At 42.9% G+C, this 22,364-nt stretch overlaps 1 protein-coding gene across 1 annotated transcript; it reads left to right on the top strand.

The window, feature by feature from the left end:
- Positions 1-2,086: 2,086 nt before the first annotated feature.
- Positions 2,087-21,331, top strand: LOC136379873 (nmrA-like family domain-containing protein 1). The gene is made up of 5 exons (XM_066347531.1): positions 2,087-2,217; positions 9,504-9,742; positions 12,420-12,669; positions 16,521-16,711; positions 20,264-21,331. Exons 1-5 carry the CDS (start codon positions 2,178-2,180, stop codon positions 20,441-20,443), a joined length of 900 nt encoding a protein of 299 aa, XP_066203628.1. The 5' UTR covers positions 2,087-2,177; the 3' UTR covers positions 20,444-21,331.
- Positions 21,332-22,364: the final 1,033 nt, after the last annotated feature.

Here is a 22,364-nt window from a genome sequence, read left to right as displayed (position 1 = left end):
TGCACAAACTCTGCACAAACTGGCTTTTCCTTCAGCATTCCATCATCTTGGCTGCTTCTCCTCTCTTTCACATGGCCTTTCTCTGCCCTCCTCCTGCATGGGCTCCTCTGCCCCATTTTATAGTGTAGAAATCAAAACCCTTAATCCAATATACAAACACGAAAGTCTCGGATACAAAGTCACTTATCTGAGGCATAAATGAGATTCCTCATAACAGTACCACCCCCTATCATGCAACAGTCAAGAATGTGGGGAAAAGCTTAGTCTTAAAACTAAGCCTTAGGCTATAAGGACCCTGCCTGCTTACATCCTGTCCCCCACACCCAATGCAAACTATAAGCGAGCAAACATATATATCATATTTACAAACTTATTTGACCAACAGCCAGATATAGTCAGAGTCTCTGGAGATACACCAGCAACTAAAACAAAGTCACTGCTCTCATGGAGCACATAGTCTAGTTGGGGAAAGGGTGAAAAACATATGAGCAAGGAAATATACCTGTAACATGTCAAGTCATAAGTGTTATGAGGCCCTGACTGGTTGGCTTAGTGGTAGAGCATCGGCCTGGCCTGTGGATGTCCTAAGGTCGATTCCCGGTCAGGGCATACAGAAGTGACCATCTGCTTCTCCACTCCCCCCCCTTCTCTTGCTTTCTCTGTTCTTCTCCCTCAGCATGGCTCAATTGTTTTGAGTGAGTTGGCCCTGGGCGCTGAGATTGGCTCCTTGGCCTCTGCCTCAAGCACTAAAAAAAATTAAAAAGGCTCCATTCCTGAGCAATGGAGCAATGGCCCCAGACAAGCAAAGCATCACCTCCTAGTGGGCTTGCTGGGTAGATCCCAGTTGGGGCGTATGCGGGAGTGTGTTTCTCTGCCTTCCCTCCTCTCACTAAAAAAAAAAAAAAAAAAAAAAGTGTTATGAAGGAAAATAAAGCAGTGTGAGGAATGAAGAGAACCACCTTTAACTCACAATAAAGTTCAAGTCTTTCCTAGTGAAATAAATTCCATCATGTAACCATAGTTCATTCTCACGTCCTTTACAACAAGGCTCATTAAAGAGACATCTATACTTGCTCTCCTCACTTCCTCATCTCTCAATCATCCAACCAGCTGCAGCCTCAAACCCAAAAGGTTCAATTCTTCAATTCTGAACTCATTTTCTCCTGAGCCTGCTCCTGCTCCTCCACTGCCTATCCAGTGGGCAGAGCCATTTTTGGTTCTTTCTCTTCTTTGCTTCCCCTTTTGCCACATCCACTCAGTTACAAAGACTTTCTCAGTACACCTCCTGAACATCTTTCATTTTACCCTCACTGTTACTGCCTGTATTGGTTTACTAGGGCTGTCATAACAGAGTACCACAAAGTGGGCTGATTAAACAATAGAAATTTATTGTCTCACCATCCTGGAGGCCAGAAGTCCAAAATCAAGATGTTGGCAGGTTCGATTCCTTCTCAGGGTTGCGAGAGAAGGGTTCCTGCCAGACCTCTCTCCTTGGCTTGTAGGTGGCCATCTCTATGTTCACATGGTGAGCTCCTTGTATCTACATCATTTTCCCTCTGTATATATCTCTGTGTTCAAATTTTCCCTTTTTATAAGGACACCAATCAAATTGGATTAAGCCCCCTTTAACAATCTCACATTAACTTGATTATCTCTGTGGAAACCCTATCTCCAAATGAGGTCACACTCTGCTCTGATGTACTGGAGGTTAGGACTTCAACATATGAATTTGTGGGGAGGCAGGGTCTTCAGGCCAGCTCCAGCATCATCTCCTCTGAACAGCCTTCCCTGACACCTCCAGTCTGGGTTTCATGTCCTCCATAGCGTATGTTCCCTCTGCCATTCCTCTCTACTGTACTTCTATTTACTAGTTTATCTCCCTTACAAGACCTGGATCACCAGGGCCTCTAGTTTAATGCCTAGTATAGTAAAGGCACTCAAAACACATTTGCTGAACACACGAGTGATTGAACAAGTGAATCTGTATTTGGAAAATTGCAGTGTCAGAGTTGTAGGTTAGTTAGTCACCACAACAAAAACTAGAAAAAGGAGGGACAAAATAAGGGTGTGGTAATCAGATGTGGTTTATAACTCATGCTTGAAAGAGGAACTATTTCAGCTGCTGTCGCTGCCTGAGAAAAGTTTGGCTACTCCACGAACTTTCTTTGTCCAGTAATATGACCAGCAAGAAAGTAATTGCAGTGTTTGGAGCAACAGGTAAATAACTCCTTACTGTTAAAGTGCATGCTGACTTTGCTTACTTTTGTTTTTATCTTCAAAGCTGCCAGCTTGGGCTGAACAACAACCTTTTGGAGGAAATTAAGAAAAGTGTCCTATTGTTTGAGCTTCTGATGTGGTAAAGGGGCTGGGTGATTTGATTTTATTTGTCAGAAATTATCTCAGCAGGACAAGGAAAACTGACATTCTCTCTTTTTCCAACATGTACCGACTTGTTTGTATATTCCAGTTTAATATAAGTTATGTGCTGGAAACTTTTCTCTGCTCACTTTCCGACAAGTGCAAGGAGCAAGAGTGAGAGACCCATGGATTTGTAGAGGATAGCGACATGCTGACCAATGCCCTCCAGCGATTCTGAAAGTGTGGAGTGGGTGGGGGTTCGGAGAATGTGCTGAGTGACTTTTCTCACTGGGACAGCTGCCTGAGCCTCTTAATCGCTGCCTCTGCTTTCAATTTTGTCTCCTTTACAATTTGTTCTTTACAGCTGGAGTCATCTTTGCAAAATGATCAAATCAGGCCGCTCCCATTCAATCTGCTCTCATTTCAGCCTCCCAATGATTCATTTGAAACGATCAGATCATGACTTGCCTCTGTTCAAAATCCTCCAAAGCCCCCCTCACTCCAAGTAAGGACCCCAATCTCCTACCCTCCCCTTTACTTACTCTATATGTTCCTCAAACACACTCCCACCTTAATTCCTTTTCATGGTCCGCCCCCTCAACCTAGAATAATCTTCCTCCAGTTATCCATGCTGCTTTGTCCCTCATGTCACCCAAGCCTCAGCTCAGATGTCGCCCTCTCTGTGAACATTTTTCAGACCTCCATATTTAAAATTGCAGCTCTGCTTGACCCAGCTGCTGTCTGTCAGCCTCCCCGCCCCAACTTCTCTTACTGCCTGTCTTCCACATTACAATATAAACTCCATGAGCAAAGGACTAAAGCAGGGCGAAGTGAGAAATAGATTTGCAAAAACCAACAGGCAGGTATGATATTGACTTTAAAAGAAAAAAAAAAGGTAAATGGAGATATTGTATAAGGTGAAGGTAAGAATATTGTTTCTTCCTGAAAGTAATAAGCCATTAAAGGATTTTGAACAGAGAAATGACTTAATATGATGTCTACATTAAAAGGATCATTTTAGCTCCTGTTTTGTGAGGAGAGTGTAGGAGGCAAGGGCTGAAGCAGAAAGACCTTTTAGGAGGATGCTGCCATAATCCAGGTGAGAGGATGGCAGTTGGACAGGGATGGCAGCAATGCAGTGGTGGGGAGTGGTCAGATTCCAGATATGTGTTAAAGAGAGTTGACAGGTCACTGATGGACCCAGACAAGAGGTGAGGAAAGAGGAGTAAACAATGACTTAAGGGTGTTCTGGCTTGAGCAGCTGGAAGATGAAGTTGTGATTCATTGAAATGGGAAGACCTTAGTGGGAGCAGATCAGAAAAGCTCAGGAGCTCCATTTTAGTCCCAAACTTGAGCTGCTGCCTAGGCATCCAGAGCAGGCAGTTGAATAAGAGCCTTGAACATGGCTGTTGGAGGAACCAGATTAGATGTGTCAGAGGTAAGGAAAGTTGCTTCCTCCTTAGCTAAGGGGATGGGCTGATTACTTAATGCCCAGGCGTTGTCCCGAGTTTTGTTGCTGTGTTCTGGGTGTGTTTGAGAGTTTGAAGTAGGGTTGCCTATTTAGCAGATAAAAATATAAGATGCCTAGTTAAATTTTACAGGGACATGTGTTAGCCGTTACCTGTGTATGTGTTTGCACGTCAAACTCTGAATAGTGCTTGTCATTCAAATACTACTGTGGATGAAAAATGGGTTCTATGGAAAGTAACCTCATAGGGTGATTTGATCATAAATTCTTAACTGGGTAGGTCCTGGTGGGTAGTCATGCCCCAGGTATATAACTTCTTTAGTAAAAGGCTTATCTTTGCCTTAATCTAGCCCTGTCCATTGCTTCTGTGCATCTAGGTTAACATACTTCTGAAATAACCTCCCTCAAGAGAGCATATAATCTATTTATTTATTTATTTATTTAATTTAAACAATTAATTTTAATGGGGTGACATTGGTCAACTAGACTACACAGATTTAGAGAAAACATCTCCACATCATTTGGACAGTTGATTATGCTGTATACCCATCACCCAAAGTCAAATTGTTCTCTGTCACCTTATATTTGTTTCTCTTTATGCCCCTCTCCCTCCGCTCCACCTCTTCCCTCTCCTCCCTTCCCCTACCCCTGGTAACCACTGCACTCTTATCTATGTCTATGAGTCTCAATTTTGTGTCCCACCTATGTATGGAATCATACAGTTCTTAGTTTTTTTCTGATTTACTTATTTCACTCAGTATGTTATTAAGGTCCATCCATGTTGCCGTAAATGATACTATATCATCATTTCTTATGGCTGAATAGCATTCCATAGTATATATGAACCACATCTTCTTTATACAATCCTCTATTGAAGTACATTTTTGTTGTTAAGAGAGCATATAATCTTGTTACCTATCCTATAATCTAATCCCTGTCTTGCTTTGTGCCACCTTCATGTAGTCTTCCTTACTTTCCCTCCTTAATTTCAAAAGAATAAAAGAAACCGCAAAACCGTTATTCTGTAGAGCATTTGAGATCTTGCTTCCTGACATATGTTGTCAGTTGGCTCAAATTATTTTAGTGTATATGCTGCTAAAGTGAACACTCAAATAAACTCTTTTCTGCCCCCACTGATTTGAGGAAGTAGGGGGAAAAAGAGAGAGGAAGGGGGAGATAAAGAAGAGAAGTATCAATTTGTTGTTCCATTTAGTTGTGCACTCATTGGTGTCTTCTCATCTGTGCCCTGACCGAGGATCAAATCCAAGACCTTGTTGTGCTGGGATGATGCTCCATCCACTGAGCCACCTTGCCAAGGCTCAAGTAAACTCTTATAAAAATTCTCTACTGGTTTGGACATCTTTTTATGTTGATCTTGCCCTCAACATGGAAGCCCCTGGAAGGGAACTAGGTCCAAGAGGGAACAATCCAGAATAAGCGAGGAGAGTCTGGGACAACTGAGTCTGTCCAAATGGGTGCTCTGGGGGCTGTTTTTTGAGGCTGATAAGTTTATTGGTTATATCTTGCTTATTTAAAGGAACAGGGCCAAGATGGATGAGTTCTCCTGGTTTCGGTCTTAGTAGCACATTAAATGTGGGAGTGATTAAGAGGGCCAGCCCTGGTTTTGGTCCAGCTTCTCTTGTTGTTTCATACAGGTCCAGGCAGGACTGTCTGCCTCTAAAGCTAAGAGTTGAGACCATGGAGGTTTCAGTCTTTTAATGCATGTATTCATTAATTCATCCATTCCACTTAATGGATGTTGAAAACTTGCATTTGCCAGAGAATAGTCTCAGTACATGGTTGGGAAACAGGGATGAAGAGCAAACAGTTTCTATCTGTAGAACCCAGTTTAGTAGGAGGGTTATAAGGAAATAATTACAATAGTTGATGATATGGGGCCGAATTGTGTCTCTCCCCAGAATCATTCACATATTGAAGCCTTACTTTCTAGTACCTCTAAATAAGATAGGACCTTACTGAGGCAATTGTATAAAAGTGAAACCATGAGAACGGACCCTAATCCTATAAAACTGGTGTTCTTTTAAGAAGAGGAAATTTTGCCCTGGCCGGTTGGCTCAGCGGTAGAGCGTCGGCCTAGCGTGCGGAGGACCTGGGTTCGATTCCCGGCCAGGGCACACAGGAGAAGCGCCCATTTGCTTCTCCACCCCTCCGCCGTGCTTTCCTCTCTGTCTCTCTCTTCCCCTCCCGCAGCCAAGGCTCCATTGGAGCAAAGATGGCCCGGGCGCTGGGGATGGCTCTGTGGCCTCTGCCTCAGGCGCTGGAGTGGCTCTGGTCGCAACATGGCGACGCCCAGGATGGGCAGAGCATCGTCCCCTGGTGGGCAGAGCGTTGCCCCTGGTGGGCGTGCCGGGTGGATCCCGGTCGGGCGCATGCAGGAGTCTGTCTGACTGTCTCTCCCGGTTTCCAGCTTCAGAAAAATGAAAAAAAAAAAAAAAATGAAAAAAAAAAAAAAAGAAGAAGAGGAAATTTTGACAGAGACAGGAGGGGCTAGATTGCACAAAGGAAAGACCATATGAGGACACGGTGAGAAGCTTCTTTATGTGCAAAACAAGGGGGAAGGTCTCAGGAGAAAACTTACCTAATAACGCCTTGATCTTGGGCTTCTAGCCTGCAGGACTCTGAGAAAATATATTGCAATTGTTTAAACCACAATCTGTGAAATTTTGTTAAGGCAGACTTAGCAAACTAATATAGCCAAAATTTTGTTAAATTGTTTTTATAGATACGCAATTAATAGTTTTAGAAGTCTGATAGCCTTACAAGGTTTATAAAGAACCCAACAGACCCTACCATACCCTTTCCACATTTAACTCTTCCGTTACTACTGGTATTTGTCTCCATATTTCTAAATAATATGCTATTTCTTGATTTTTAAATTTTAGATATTATTGATTTTAGCTTTCTTATATTCCCAGCCCCAAACACATTCTTCCTTTTTCTCACCCTCCCCATGTAATTTATAACAATTTCTGTTTTTCATATGGATGATAAACTAATGTGGACTTTTATTATGACTATGTAATATTGTTCATATTCAGCCATGTAGTGAGCACTTTCTTTTCTCACATAATTTTTTCTTTTCCTGAAATTAATAATGGCCTTTATTTTTATTTGTTTAGTATACTTTGCACTTATCACTCATTTTTTCCTCTAATCTCTTCAATAATCCTGGATGATTTCTCTCAAAATGAGCAAATACATTAATTAATTTGTTGGTTCTGTTTTTTTCCTTTATGGAGAGCTCCCTAAAGGAATGCTACATTTTTCTATTTCAATCTTCTTAGGATTTGCTTCCCTATTATTCTAATAATTCTCTTTGCCCTTCTCCTGGCTTTGGTTTCTCTTTCCTGGCTCTTTTTGCTTGCTTTACTTTTTAATTTTGCTAGAATACATTCTCCAGTAGCTTACAGAGAAAGAGCACATAGGAGCTAAATTTTTGATACCTTGAGTGTCTGCAAATGTCTTTATGTAGAATGTTCAGAATCAATTGATCGTTTGACTGGGTTTAAAGTTCTAGATAGAAATTAATTCTTCCCCCTCCCCCTCAAAAAAAAAAAGGCCATTACTCTATTGTTTACAATATTATAAAGAAATCTGGTGCTTTTTTTTTTTTTGGTTTATAAGAGAGATTTATTTGAAGAAACATCACAGCCTATAAAAACTACATAAAGTCTCAATTTCCACTCATACAGTGGTAGATTTGATATGTCCCCCACTTTTGAATTGACTCCCTTTCACCAATGTTTGTAAGATTTTTTTTTATCCACAGTGTTCTGAAATTTCACAATTATGTAATAATGTGGGACTTTATTTATTAGTTGTGCTGGACACTCAGTGGCCCTTTAATCTGGTAGCTCATTTGATATCCTTGGACCCTGGGAAATTATTTTCTTTGATAATCCCAGATGCCCATTATTTCTATTCTCTCATTCTGGAATTCCCTTGGCTTGATCTGTTTTCTCTTACCTATTTTCCATTTCTTTGTGTTTTTCCCCCTTTTAATTCTGAAAGATTTCTCCAACTTTTTCTGAGTGTTTCATCTTCTCTCCTGAATGCTCCCTCTCCTTCTCTCCCCCTCCTCTTTTATATTGGTACAGTATGCAGATATAGTGTTCTGAATGCAAAATTTTCTCCAGTCTTTGAAGATATTGATGTTTTTTAAATTTTTTTCTGTTCACTGCATCTGTTTCCTTTTAATAGTTTGTTTATTTTGGTTTTGTTAGAGGCTTTCTTTAAATATCTGGTGACCTTTGGCTGTCCGTTCATATTTACTACTAGAGCACTAAACTTTGGCTGACGCTCCTCTTACAAAAGCAGAGCTCAGCCCTGGCCGGTTGGCTCAGCGGTAGAGCGTCGGCCTGGCGTGCAGGAGTCCCGGGCTCGATTCCCGGCCAGGGCACACAGGAGAAGCGCCCATCTGCTTCTCCACCCCTCCCCCTCTCCTTCCTCTCTGTCTCTCTCTTCCCCTCCCGCAGCCGAGGCTCCATTAGAGCAAAGATGGCCTGGGTGCTGAGGATGGCTCTGTGGCCTCTGCCTCAGGTGCTGGAGTGGCTCTGGATGCAACAGAGCGATGCCCCAGAGGGGCAGAGCATTGCCCCTGGTGGGCATGCCGGTGGATCCCGGTCGGGCACATGAGGGAGTCTGTCTGATTGCCTCCCCATTTCCAGCTTCGGAAAAATGAAAAAAAAAAACACACAAAAAACCCAAATAAAAAAATCAAACAAAACAAAACAAAAGCAGAGCTCATTGAATGGTAGGCCCTATGGGGTTATCAGTTGGGCTTCCACAAGAAACAAGTGCCACACTTTCTCAGAGAAGCTAAGGAAAAATAAAGGCAGAAAGGAAAGAGACCAGTAACAAATAAGTAAGAAACAGGAGGAAAGAGCAGAGGGCATGAGAGATGACCACAACCCGGGGAGAAAAGCACATTGGAGATGGTCACCTCTCTTCCTGCCCTTGGGTCTTCTACTGATGCCTGTCATTGGCTAGACCCAACCTGAGAACAAGACAGTCCATTGATGGAGTCCATACAGGTCAGGTTCCCAGGGCACTAAACAGGGTGGGGGAGGTGAAGGTAGATCTGAAGGCACACAAACAATATTCAAGACAGGTAGGTAACCAGTATGATGGAGGGTTGCAAATGTAAGCAACCAAGCACAGTATCTGGCATATATCACAGGGCATTCAGTAAATAATTGTAGAGTAGATAAATTAAGCAAGTGATGCTTCTATCATCAATGGCTCTGAATGCCATAAAAAGAAAATTACGTGTTTTTAATTTTTAAAAAAATATAAAATAAGAAGCTGTTTTGAAAATAGAATTGTGTGAAGAACCTCAAAATAAAATCTATATCTAGATCAAATTAGATTTTCCCAGTTGACTTTGTGGCAGAGGGTCCAGAAGCCTGCTCATTTGGCCTCCCCGTTGGCTCAGGACTCTCCCATTCTTTCTTCCCCCACCCTTGGATTTTGCAAAGGTGCCTCTGATTGGGCAGCGAGAAACCTAGTTTGAAAACCACTGTTGCAAGCCATAGGATGCCTCTTGAAGTGATTATTACAACAGCTGTACTCCAAATAACAGGACTTCTGGACCAACTAGTTTTTAGTGAGCATTCTCCCCGATCCTTCTTCTATTTCTTCTTTTCTAATCTTGCAGGAGCTCAGGGTGGCTCAGTGGCCAAGGCCATTCTGGAGAGCAAACAGTTTGCTGTGAGAGCGCTGACCAGGGATGTGACTCAACCGAAGGCACGGGCGCTGCAGAGCCTCGGCGCCGAGGTGGTGAGAGCGGACCTGAATGACGAAGCCTCAGTGGAGGCCGCCTTGAAAGGCGCCTATGGGGTCTTCGTGGTGACCAACTTCTGGGATGATTTCAGCAAAGAGAAAGAAGTGCGCCAGGTGGGAACACCTTCATGTACTTTCCTCTTACCCTCCTGGCTGCTCTGCCCTTTCTTGAAGGGGGTATGCCTTCAGGTTGGGCAAAAATACAAGCCTTACTCCACATCTCTCTTGTATTATGAAATATAAGTGCTTCCACTACTGTTGGCGACATCTCTGATTGTGACATCAGTGTTGTGTAACAAATACCCACATCTCAAGACCCTGGAGGTTTGAGAGTGACGGTGCAGTAGAGCCAGTCATTAGATGCTCCCCGTTTTGTTTGCAGATGGCATAGGAAGGACACCACACAACAGAGTTAGAGTGACTCTGAAATGAAAAGGGAAGAACAGCAATGTAATGGGTGTATTTATACTTCTGGCAGAGAATTTGGGGAGAAATCAGTAATGGGTACACATAGAAGAAGAACTAAAGAAATCAGCAAATAAACCCACAATGATTAACATCAGGGAAAAGAAAAGTTTGTAGAAGAAATAAATGTAACACCATAGAATGTTACATGGTTCAGCTTCAGCTGTGTGTAATCTCTTATTATTAATCTAAAATTATGATGCTGGAAATATGAAAAAAAGGGAATTGTATATATGTGTGATGGTGATGGTGGACTGTGTGTGTGTGTATGTGTGTGTGTGTGTGTGTCTGTGTGTGAGAGAGAGAAGACTAGAGATGAGGGCTTATCTTTCATAGTAGGAATTTAGTAGCTGATATCTTAAACTGAAAGAACTCAAGAATTAGAAGTACAAACTTGGACTTGGTGAACATGTTAAGGACACTACTCTTTTATGAATTCTTGTTGTATTGGCCAAGAGTTTGCTTAAAGGCTTTAATCACTGTAAAAAAAATATAGAAGACTGGATAAAGAAGATGTGGCACATATACACTATGGTATACTACTCAGCCATAAGAAATGATGACATCAGATCATTTACAACAAAATGGTGGAATCTTGATAACATTATATGGAGTGAAATAAGCAAATCAGAAAAGACCAAGAACTGCATGATTCCATACATTGGTGGGACATAAAAACGAGACTAAGAGACATGGACAAGAGTGTGGTGGTTATGGGGGGGGGGAGGGAAGGAGGGAGAGGGGAGGAGAGAGGGGGAGGGGCACAAAGAAAACTAGATAGAAGGTGACAGAGGACAATCTGATTTTGGGTGATGGGTATGCAACATAATTGAATGACAAGATAACCTGGACATGTTTTCTTTGAATATATGTACCCTGATTTATTGATATCACCCCATTAAAATTAATAAAAATTTATTTATAAAAAAAGAATTAGAAGTACAAACATGTTATTTAGAAATAAAGAAACAGGGTAAGGAAGGGGAATTAAGAGGGACAAATACATGGTGATGGAAAGTGATTTCACTTTGAGTGATGGGTACACAGCATAATCAATAGTTCAAATAATATAGAAATGTTTACCTGAAACCTATGTACTCTTATTTATCAATATCACCCCATTAAATTTAACTTTCTAAATAAAATAGAAGAAAAAGAAATAAAGAAACAGCTAAAAGAGATCAAAGTGGTTACTTCTGGAGAGCAGTTATCAGCATGGAGGCTCAGGGAATGTCTTTGTTACTGTAAGTTTAATTCCCCCCCCCCCCATGATGGTACTATTTGAAATTATATATATGTATAAATTGGGGAAAATATGAAGGTTAAATTTTAAGAATGTAATGGATAGGATCACCCTTTGCAGAAATGGCACAATTAAAAAAATTAAGAGGCCCTGGCTCCATTAGAGCAAAGTTGGCCCGGGCGCTGAGGATGGCTCTGTGGCCTCTGCCTCAGGCGCTAGAGTGGCTCTGGTTGCACCAGAGCAACGCCCCAGATGGGCAGAGCATCGCCCCCTGGTGGGCATGCGGGTGGATCCTGGTCAGGTGCATGCGGGAATCTGTCTGACTGCCTCCCCATTTCGAACTTCAGAAAAATATAAAAAAAAAAGAAAGAAAAAAATTAAGAGCAGGATTGAACCATTTCAGGAATGTCTGTTAAATTAATTATTCCATTTACAACATGTCTGTTAGTGATAAGCTTTGGAACAGCTTACTTTAGGAACTCTGGGTCCTAATTCTGATATTCACTCACTGTGAAGCCCAGGGGGACATAGTCATACTCTGCTTCACTTTCTGCATCTACTAAACAGATTAACTGTGTCCTCTGCTTGCAACATGGGGTTTTGTAAGGGGGAAAAAGGAAACAATAGACAGAAAGAAGAAAGAAAGAGAGAGGAAGATGCTTTGGAAAATTTGGAACTAAAACACAAAAAAGAGAATATATGTGTGTATGTGTGTGTTCATTGTACTTTCAATATCCAGACGGTGTCCAGATATAATGCATTACCAGAAAACACTTATATTTTTTCCTCAGGTAGCACTGAGCCTTTATATAGATGAATGTGGCAGTTGATCACAAAGATACTGATATTTTAGAGGAAGAGACCAAATATTCCTGTCTGTTTCCACCAGGCTGCCTCTTAGTTTCTGATGAGGGTCAGCATTTTGACATGGGGAAGCCTCTGCCCGCTGATACAGGTGGACTCTCGGGTGGTAACTTGAATATATTTTGATGCTGGAAGAGCTCCTTCTCGAAGGAGGACAGCTGCCCTCTTGTCCATATGCAAATACAGCAATCTATATAAAGTTTTACATTTGTCCCTTAGGGAAAAACGGTGGCAGACATCGCTAAGCGCCTGGGTCTGAAGCACGTGGTGTACAGCGGCCTGGAGAACGTCAAGCGTCTGACCGGGGGGAAGTTGGAAGTTGGGCACTTTGATGGGAAGGGAGAGGTGGAGGAGTACTTCTGGTCCATTGGTGTTCCCATGACCAGCGTCCGCTTGGCAGCTTACTTTGAAAACTTTCTCACCATGTGGAAGCCAGTGAAAGCCTCTGATGGCGATTACTACACCTTGGGTAAGTGAAAGTTTATAGTGAAAGTTAACTGGACACCTGCTGTCCTTCCCTCCCGCCTCTATTTCCCTTCCTCCCTCAGTTCAGTGGGATACCTCATTTGAGTGCCTACTATGTGTTTACCTCTGCTTGAAGTGCCAAGAAAAATACCAAATTGTTCTAGACTTCACAGGAAGTGAAGTCAGACTGCCTTCACTAGTTCTTAGACTGGAAACACAAAGGATTTCACTTCCAATCTTAACAACCTGATACTCTTTATGTAAGTGGTTAACTATGTGACTTCAAGCCTTAGTTTCCTCATGTCTAATGGAAAAGTTGGACAAGACAACTTCTAAGGTCCCTTCTAGCTCATCCATCTGAACTTCTGTGACAACAGGAAGACAGTCTTCTCCTGGCCTGGGTGCCGTGGTCAGAACCCCTGGAGGATCTGACTCTCCAGAGTCTGGTCTGTAAGTTGGGACTGGGGCCTGACTCTAGTTTTCTTTTTCTTTCCTTTCTTATTCCCCTTCTTTTCCAAGTGATAGGAGGGTAGATAGAGAGTCAGACTCCCAAATGCACCCAGCCAGGATCTACCCAGTAACCCCCATCTGGGGCTAATGCTCTGCGCATCTGGGACCATGCTCACAACTGAGTTATTTTTAGTGCCTGAGGCAGAGGCTCCACAGAGCCCGACTCAGCGCCCGGGGCTGATGTGCTCATGCCAATCGACCCATGACTGTGGGAAGGTAAGAGAGAGAGAGAGAAGGGGAAAAGGGAAGAGAAGCAGATGGTTGCTTCTTCTGTGTGCCCTGACCAGGAATTTAACCCAGGACATCCACATGCTGGGCCAAAACTCTACCACTGAGCCAAATGTCCAGGGCCAAGACTCTAGTTTTAATAAGGATTCCTAGTAATTCCAGAGCTTTCAGTCCACTGGCTAGAATTCCCCTGCCCCTTGGGGACATTTTCTTTGTCCATAGCCCGAGGTCACTCTGTGGAGTGGAGGGACTATGGGGGTATTAAAGGCAGCAATTCAGTCTTTTTTCCTTAGCACATAATTTAGATTTATCAGAGGCATAACTAAGAGCACCTGCCACACAACGGGTGACCTGGGTAATAATTCAACAAATGACTAGATAGATAAATGTATAAATGTAATATGGCTCTTTTTAACCCCACCCCCTTTCTTCCTATGCCCTTACCAGGTGTCAGAAGCCAGCTAATTGACATTTCCCAGGTCCTCAACTAGGACATTGTAATCTATAGGTTAGATTGGCCGGTGAAGAGGTGATACCTTAAATTTCTTCTGGCACCCAGTCCCATCTGGGGCCCCAGAGTCTATATAACTCTGTCTTAGGTGTTCCTGAGACTGGTATCATTTCCACTTTAGGAATAACTAACATTTACTCACCACTTACGAGGAGCCCAGCACTATACTATTTACTTTCATCTTACAGATGAAGAAACTGAGGTGAGAAAGATTAGGTAACTTTTCAAAGATCACTAATAAGGCAGAACCAGGACCTGGACCCTGGTAGTCTGACTCCAGAGCCATATTCTTTACCACTGCCCCATAACTGCTTTTCATCTCATCCCAAGAGCTCAGCTCTCAAATAAAAGCAAACTTCAAAGTCAGGACCAGCTTAGCTCTGGGTGCCTCAAAATTTGATGTTTACAAACATCAAATAAAATTATAATTTAATCTGAGCAGGCAATTTGCCTACCAAGAAATTGAAGCAGGAAGCTAATTTTACTACAAAAGACTAACTATGATATTCAGTCCCTGACTGCTAATCCTGAAGTCACTTTGGATTGAAATTCAAAGACCTTGATTCTTGTCCTGGCCTGTTGCTTTCTAGCTGAGGCAGTGGGTGAGTCAACAGACTTAGTTTCTTCATTAAAAAAAATGAGAGTGCCCTGGCCGGCTGGCTCAGTGGTAGAGCGTCGGCCTGGCATGCAGGAGTCCCGGGTTCGATTCCCGGCCAGGGCACACAGGAGAAGCGCCCATCTGCTTCTCCATCCCTCCCCCTCTCCTTCCTCTCTGTCTCTCTCTTCCCCTCCCGCAGCCGAGGCTCCATTAGAGCAAAGATGGCCTGGGCGCTGGGGATGGCTCTGTGGCCTCTGCCTCAGGAGCTAGAATGGCTCTGGTAGCAGCAGAGGGACGCCCCAGATGGGCAGAGCATCACCCCCTGGTGGGCATGCCGGGTGGATCCCGGTCGGGCTCATGCGAGAGTCTGTCTGACTGCCTCCCCGTTTCCAGCTTCAGAAAAGTACAAAAAAATAAAATGAAAAAAAAAAAAAGAGAGTTCTGGGGCTAGATCTTATCTACTTTGGGTTCTAGCCTCAGGATTCTGGGAATCTAGGAAAGGCTGTGTCACCTTGTCAGAAGGTTACAAGCTTTGGAGTGATGCGTGAGGGTTTGAACCCACTGCTGCTGCTGGTTGGCTGAATAACCTCTGGCAAGTATCTAGTATTCCTATGTTTCAAGGTTGTTTTAAAGAGTAAACCAGTCACTACATTTCACTCATTCAATAAATATTTGAGGGCTTACTATTTACCAGTCATTTGCTGGCGAATCAGTAATAAACAGTTCAAAACAAACAGCTCTGCCTTCATGAAGTTCCGATTTGAGTGGAGGAGACAGAGAATTAACATAATAGATAAAGTGAAGTATATCATATGTTAGGAGGTAAGCACAATATTTAAAAAATAGGGCAGGGTAAGGTATATGTGTAGTGCCAGCAGGAAGGAGGTGGCATGTGAAATTTAAACAAGTTGATCAGTGGGCCTCTTTGAGAAATTGACATCTGAGCACCTGATGGAGGTGGGTTCCGGACTTCGTGGGAAAGAATAATGCAGGGGAAGAACATTCAGGGCAGGAGGAACAGATGGTGTGGCTGGAACAGAGCTGGTCAGGGAGAGTGGTTGGCGGTGAGGCCAGAGTTAACAGAGGTCTGGTCCTGCAAGCCATTGGCTTGTGTTTTGAGGAATGGATAACCATTGGAAGATATGGGAAGACTTGATATGAGCTGAGTTTAGTTTCTCAGATTCACAAAAAGACCATGAAAAGGCAAGAGTGGAAACAAGGAGACCAATAATTCAAGTCAAAGATGATGGCACAAGGTGGTTTTGACCAAGGTGGTAGCAGTGAAAATGGTAAGAAATGGACAGATTCTGGACATACTAAAAATAGGACTTAAAAAGAAAAGGATATGGGGTGTGAGAAAAGTGCTAAGCTCAGTCCAAGACTTTTGACCTGAGATACTGAGATGATAGAGTTGCCATGAACTGAAATGGGGAAGTCCGTCAGGGGAGCAAGTTGTTGGACATCGGAATTCATTCTGGGGCACACTGAATTTAATATGTCTATTGAACAATCAAGTAAGTATGCTGAGTAGAAAGTTAAACAAATAGAGTCTGGAATTCAGCAGAGATTTCTAAATTGGAGATACAACTAATCATACTTTGCACATAGCAGATACTTAGTGAATGGTCACTTTTAAAAAATTTCTTACTGATTGATTTTAGCACAAGAGGAAGGAGTAGAGAGAGAAAGAGACAAGAACATTGATCTGTAACTGTATGTGCCCTGATCAGGAATCAAACCAGCAACCTCTGTGCTTTGGGACAGTGCTCTAACCAACTGAACTATCTGGCCAAGGCAGTAAATGGTCACTTAAAAAAAATCAATATCCAGGCATTATTGTATTTTTCTCAAACAAAATCTTGTAACAATTGTCCATAGATTGTGGCCACTCGGTGTTACATTACTTTTCTATACCTTTTGTTTAAGTGGTTGGTTAATTTAAGTTGGTAGGACCTACCAAGGATGTGATATAATTAGTTTTTATCTTCTTTTTTTTTTTTTTTACTAGTACTGCCTATGGGGGACATACCAATGCATGGCATCTCTGTCGCTGATGTTGGAACAATCGTCTCCAGCATTTTTAATTCTCCAGCAGAGTTTTTAGGCAAGGCTGTGGGTCTCAGCGCAGAAGCACTAACAATACAGCAATATGCTGATGTTTTGTCCAAGAGTTGGGGGAAAGAAGTCCGAGATGCAAAGGTGAGTACTTTAGAAGACATAAATGTTATCACCTTGAGTGATCCACCCAAAGAGTCCTTGGGTCACACACCACTGAATTACAAATCCTGGTAGACTTTTGATGAATTTAAGCAGAGTTCAGCTTAGGCTCACAGAAGAAATGAAAGAGGATTTCAGTATCACAAATCTATCTTGTGTTGGTGGATCTGAGTCTCACTCTTATAGTTTTATTTCTATTATTATTATTATTATTATTATTACTGTCTAGTGAGAGGAGGGGAGGCAGAGAGACACACTCCCTCATGCGCCCTGACCAGGATCTACCTGGCAAACCCACTGGGGGCAATGCTCCGTTGCTCAGTTAACTGAGCCATTTTTTTTAGTGCCGAGGTGGACGCCACTGAGCTATCCTCAGCACCTGAGGCTAGCTCACTCGAACCAAGAAAGCCATGGCTGCAGGAGGGGAAGAGATGGTTGCTTCTCCTGTGTGCCCTGACTGGGAATTGAATGCAGGACATCCACATGCTGACCGATGCTCTACCACTGAGCCAAATGGCCTTTATTTCTTTAGCTGTAGTTTAATCAGCTTGTTAGGATAAAATTACTTTTGGGCAGCAAGAACTTAGAATCTGAAGACCGAGGTACAACTTTTTCATGTACACTACCCAGCTCTCTTCATAAGCACTCATTGCTAATCACTCCAGTCTATCAGAGCTCGCTGGTATAGGGCGAGGCACTTAGCCTTCTCTGAGCCTCAGCTTCCTCATCTGCGAAGTGGGATGATAACATCTACCTTGAGGTGTTCTTGTGAAAATTAGAAAGAATATATTTAAAAGGCTTAGCATAGTGTTTGGCATATATATTAAGTGCCCATTATATACCTTTGAGGAGTTTATAGCAGAGCTGGGGTGAAAATGTTAAGGCACATGAAGTCACAGTGATCAGTACAAGACAGAACACTGTACTTAATTGTGTTGTCCACACAATCTGTGACCAGAGAAGGGTAGAAGAAAAGTTGCTTTTTGTTTCATGGGGTCTGAAGTCTATAAGGAAGAAAGGGAGAAAGGCAAAGAAGTGAGGGCATATGCTGTTTGTGTTTATTCTCAGAGGAGTGGGTAGACCTTGTTTTGGCTGTCTCAGGACCTTTCAAGCATCTTTCAAACACATAACTGGCCTCTGACTATTTTTGGTTCATCAAGTTGTTTCATAATTCAGTGGAAACTACTCTGGCATCAAAAGTTCTAGGGCATTAAAAAAAGCTGGAAGTTCTACAGTATGGTTAACGATCTTCTTCATAATTAGTCTGACTTGAAGATGCTGTCCAGGTTTCTAGGGTGGGAAAAGGCTTAGGCATCACGCTACTCTGGGGAAAGATGCATGTGGCCACAAGGTGGCACTCCAGCCTTGGCAGTCTGACCGTCTCCCCTGTTTGCATTAACTGCTTCTGTGAGGAAAAACTCCCATCAGGAACTCGGGTCTGGCTGACACTGTCTGTCCAAGCCCAAAGGAACATGGTCCTTTAAGAAAGTGAGACACAACAGAGCAAACTCCTTCAAAAAATCTTCAGAGAAGAATCCTTTATTTTACTGAGGGATATTAGTCATCAAAGTTACAGGCTGAGGGAGCAACTCAAGGAGACAGACATTTCTAAAATCATCTTCCAAGCTCCTAATGTAGTCTTCTTACTAAAATTTTAATTATTTTTCTGATTTGAAAAATAACAAACACTTATTTTTCAGGAAATACAGAAAATTATTTTTTAAAAGATTTTATTTAGTGCGAAGGACCCGGGTTCGATTCCCGGCTAGGGCACATAGGAGAAGCGCCCATTTGCTTCTCCACCCCTCCGCCGCGCCTTCCTCTCTGTCTCTCTCTTCCCCTCCTGCAGCCAAGGCTCCATTGGAGCAAAGATGGCCCGGGCACTGGGGATGGCTCTGTGGCCTCTGCCCCAGGCGCTACAGTGGCTCTGGTCGCAACATGGCGACACCCAGGATAGTCGCAACATGGCGACGCCCAGGATGGGCAGAGCATCGCCCCCTGGTGGGCGTACCGGGTAGATCCCAGTCGGGCGCATGCGCGAGTCTGTCTGACTGTCTCTCCCTGTTTCCAGCTTCAGAAAAATGCAAAAAGGAAAAAAAAAAAAAAAGATTTTATTTATTCATTTTGGAGAGAAGAGAGAGAAAAGGGGGCGGGGAACAGGAAGCATCAACTCCTTCATGTGCCTTGACCAGGCAAGCCCGGAGTTTTGAACCAGCGATCTCAGTGTTCCAGGTTGATGCTTTATCCACTGCACCACCACAGGTCGGGCTAGAAAATTTATTTAAAACAGAGAAAATAAAAACCACGTACTTTAATTTATCAGAGATAGCAACTGTGAAACATTGACACATTTTCTTCTAGACTTTTCCCAGTATATATATGTTTGTATATATAGCTTTTTCATTTAACATTATATTATAAGCATTTTTCTATTTTGTTAAAGTTCTTCAAAAACATTAATTTAAATAATCATATAATATTCTGCTCTTCAGGATGATGCTCTAACCAACTGAGCTTTCCGGCCAGGGCAGCATAATATTCTTAAAGTAGATGCCCTGTAATTTATTCTGCCATTCCTTTGCTTTTGTATATATGTTATTCTTGATTTTTTATTATTATAAATGGCATGTGACAGTCATTGTTTTATAAGGGTTGTTTATGTGTCACATTTTTCTAAGGCCAAGTGGAATAACAAGGTTAGAGTTTACTTCTGGGGGCTAAAGGCAGATTACACTGGATCCAATAGTTAGAAATTAGTTTTGCTAATTTGGGGGAGGGGCGATTATTGAGCTAGTTAGTGTCAGAGGGACTCAAGGGATGAGTTTAGTGGAAGGTGACAGAAGGCAGCTCAGTAAGTATGTGACGGGCAGCGTTTGAGTCTGGGCCTGGCAGAGTCTGGGGTGGCTGAAGTCAAGATGCTCATTTCTAATTGAGGAGGGGAATGATGATGAAGGGGTGTAAACCGGGAAGAAAGGATGGAGAGTCTGGGGCCAAGGAGTGTGGGGTCTTGACGTTGTGAGAAGGGTGAGAGGGGGAAGTATCTCAGAGGGCTGCTGAGGGAATCCCAGGAAGTGTGTACGAAAGCTGGTCCCGTGAAGGGGGACAGAGCCGTAGTACCTTATCCAAAGATGTGGGGCCAGAAACAATTCAGTTTTCAAATCTTTCAGCTTCTAGATAGGTTATGTTCTATATGTATTGTGTAACATCACCATCAGGGCAAGGGCAGGAGCGTGTAATCAAACACATCAGTATCTCTGCAGAAAAGCATATGACTGTTTCCACTAAAAGGGACATTAAAGATCATAAATAGTTTCATATAAGTTCAGATCAGAATTAGTTCAGAAAAGTCAGTTTGCTGTCAAATTGCTTATGAAAAAAAACTTGCAAGTTTCTTGGGTTTTGGAGTTAGGCTAAAGAACTGTGGCCTATATCATTATTAAAGTGAATAAGTTATTCTAAAACTATGTTCCATGAGAGCTAAAATTGAAAAAATAAATATAAAAATTTTTAATTTTTTTAACTTGTTTTTAAAAGATCACTCCAGAAGCTTATGAGAAGCTGGGATTTCCTGGAGCAGAAGAATTAGCCAACATGTTTCGTTTCTATCACATGAAGCCAGACCGTGATGTCAAGCTCACCCACCGACTAAACCCCAATGTCAGAAGCTTCAGCCAGTTTATCTCAGACAACCAGGGAGCCCTGGTGGGCCTTTAAGCTGTTCGAACAGGCCCCTCACCACACACTTTCTTCCTCCCTGATTCTCTTTACAGCACATCTCCATTAACAGAACAGATATGATAGAATGCAACTGTTTGCAACACCAAAAGGCTTCCCTGAAAGTTCTCTCTTAAGAAGGATACATGGAAATGGTGATTGGACACAGAAATTTAACTCACATATAACTTTCCAGCTAGTGATAAGGATGTTACACCCGTTTGGTTAAGTAGGAAGCCCCGAACCTAGCACCTTCTGTAGCTCTGTCTTTCCAACAGCTAAGTCGCCTCACAGGGCTCTGGCCTGAGGAGCTGGGAGCTTCATCCCTAAGACAAATGGGGGGCAGCCACTCAACTTTCTCCTGTCTAAATGACTTTGAGCCCGGGCTCTGAAACTCCCTTCAGCAGCTCCGGTTTTTTCAAGTGCATTGTCACATTCTCAGTGGACTTTTAGGTAATTTTAATTCCTTAGAATAAAAGTCTTTGTACAGGACTTTCTAGGGAACATGGTGTTCAGTGAACAAGCACAAGTGTTAGAGACTCTAAAATTCAGTTTTGCTTCATGGTTGAAAATTCATCCTCTGATTCATTCGTTAAATCATCTACGGAATCATTCAACTATTCATCTATTCATTCTTCCACCCTTCATTTAGACATTCCACAAATTTTATTTTTAGCACCAGTAATGATGATGCATTTGCAAACTTCTCTCTCCGCCTATATGTTTTCTTATTGGAGTGATGCGTGCTTCAAAGGCTACCATGGCTCCTTGCTCCTTTTCATTTTGTGGTTGGCAAGGGGGCCATGTAACCAGTTAGCTGCAAGTGAACCCCAGAGGCTCTGCGGTGGATGAAGGCAGGAGCTTGAGACGAGAGCTGGGGAAAGGAAGGGAAGTAGGAAGAGGAGATGATGGAAGGGCTCTTATAATATCTTTCTATATCTCTGGCTTAGCATTTTCTATACTGAATTGTTATTGCCTCATTTACTAGTCTTCTTGGCTGTGAGTAACTTGTAGTCCTCTTTATCCTGATGCTTGGCACATGATGGGTGATCAATAAATGTTCAATAAATGTTGTCAAAATGAATGAATAAAGTCAATTGATTTTATCATTGCAAGAAAAGGGAAATAAACAGGTGTCTAGGCTGGTGAGTGGTAAGAACCAGCAACTAGTACTTAAAGGGCAAGAGGGTGTCCAGTCCTGGGAGAGGCAGGCAGGCAGTGCACGGAGCAGGGAGCAGCTGAGCCAAGATGGGCCGGTGGTGCCTGTGTGAGGGAGGACATAGCGGCCACGGATCTGACTCCGGAGAAGGAGCCCTGGAGATGTCGAGTGTCAGCCTTTTTGGTTTTTTAAGGCATCAAATGGTACATTTGTGCTGAATAGAATACACTGGCATTACTGCAGACACATTTTGATTCTTGGGGGGAAATTGCAGTTCAAGTGCAGTTGAAGACCACGCTCCTTTTCAAACCGCTCTCACCTTATCCCCCGAGCAGTACATTCAGTGCAGCTCAAGTTCTTAACCCTGGGAAGCAGGTCTGGATAAATTTCCAAAAAAGGGAAAAACAAAACAAAACCCTAAACTAAAAATAAGTGGTTTATTACTCAGCTGGATGGACCAGGCAGGAGGATGGCTGCTGTTTCCTAAATAAACCTTAGGGGCCACTAAGTGGAGGAGGCCAGCCGGTCACCTGGCCTCCTTGAGTGTTCACTGGACAGCTGGTTGGTTCTTTCAGCCATTGCAATGAGGCTGGGATCGCCCTGGGCCAGCCCAGCCATCGTGCCTACAAAGCACACGAAGCTCTGGATTTAGACGTGAACATTAGAGCGGCCCATCAGAGCGAGATTGTTTTCCAGGGGCCTGGTTTGGGTCCCCAGCTCACTTGCCCAATAAGGGGAAAGAACAGGCTTCTCCACCATCTT

This window comes from Saccopteryx leptura, chromosome 8, assembly GCF_036850995.1.
Source record: "Saccopteryx leptura isolate mSacLep1 chromosome 8, mSacLep1_pri_phased_curated, whole genome shotgun sequence".
Taxonomy (NCBI): domain Eukaryota; kingdom Metazoa; phylum Chordata; class Mammalia; order Chiroptera; family Emballonuridae; genus Saccopteryx; species Saccopteryx leptura.
The sequence above is the reverse complement of the archived record's forward strand: the minus strand, read 5'-3'. Positions and strand labels throughout refer to the sequence as shown.

What these genes read in the sequence shown, in the direction of transcription:
- LOC136379873 (XM_066347531.1), top strand. Translation starts at nt 2,178, where the DNA reads ATGACCAGCAAGAAAGTAATTGCAGTGTTTGGAGCAACAG. An exon ending in TGCAGTGTTTGGAGCAACAG is followed by an intron (nt 2,218 to 9,503) that starts GTAAATAACTCC and finishes CTAATCTTGCAG; the next exon opens with GAGCTCAGGGTGGCTCAGTG. An exon ending in AAGAAGTCCGAGATGCAAAG is followed by an intron (nt 16,712 to 20,263) that starts GTGAGTACTTTA and finishes TGTTTTTAAAAG; the next exon opens with ATCACTCCAGAAGCTTATGA.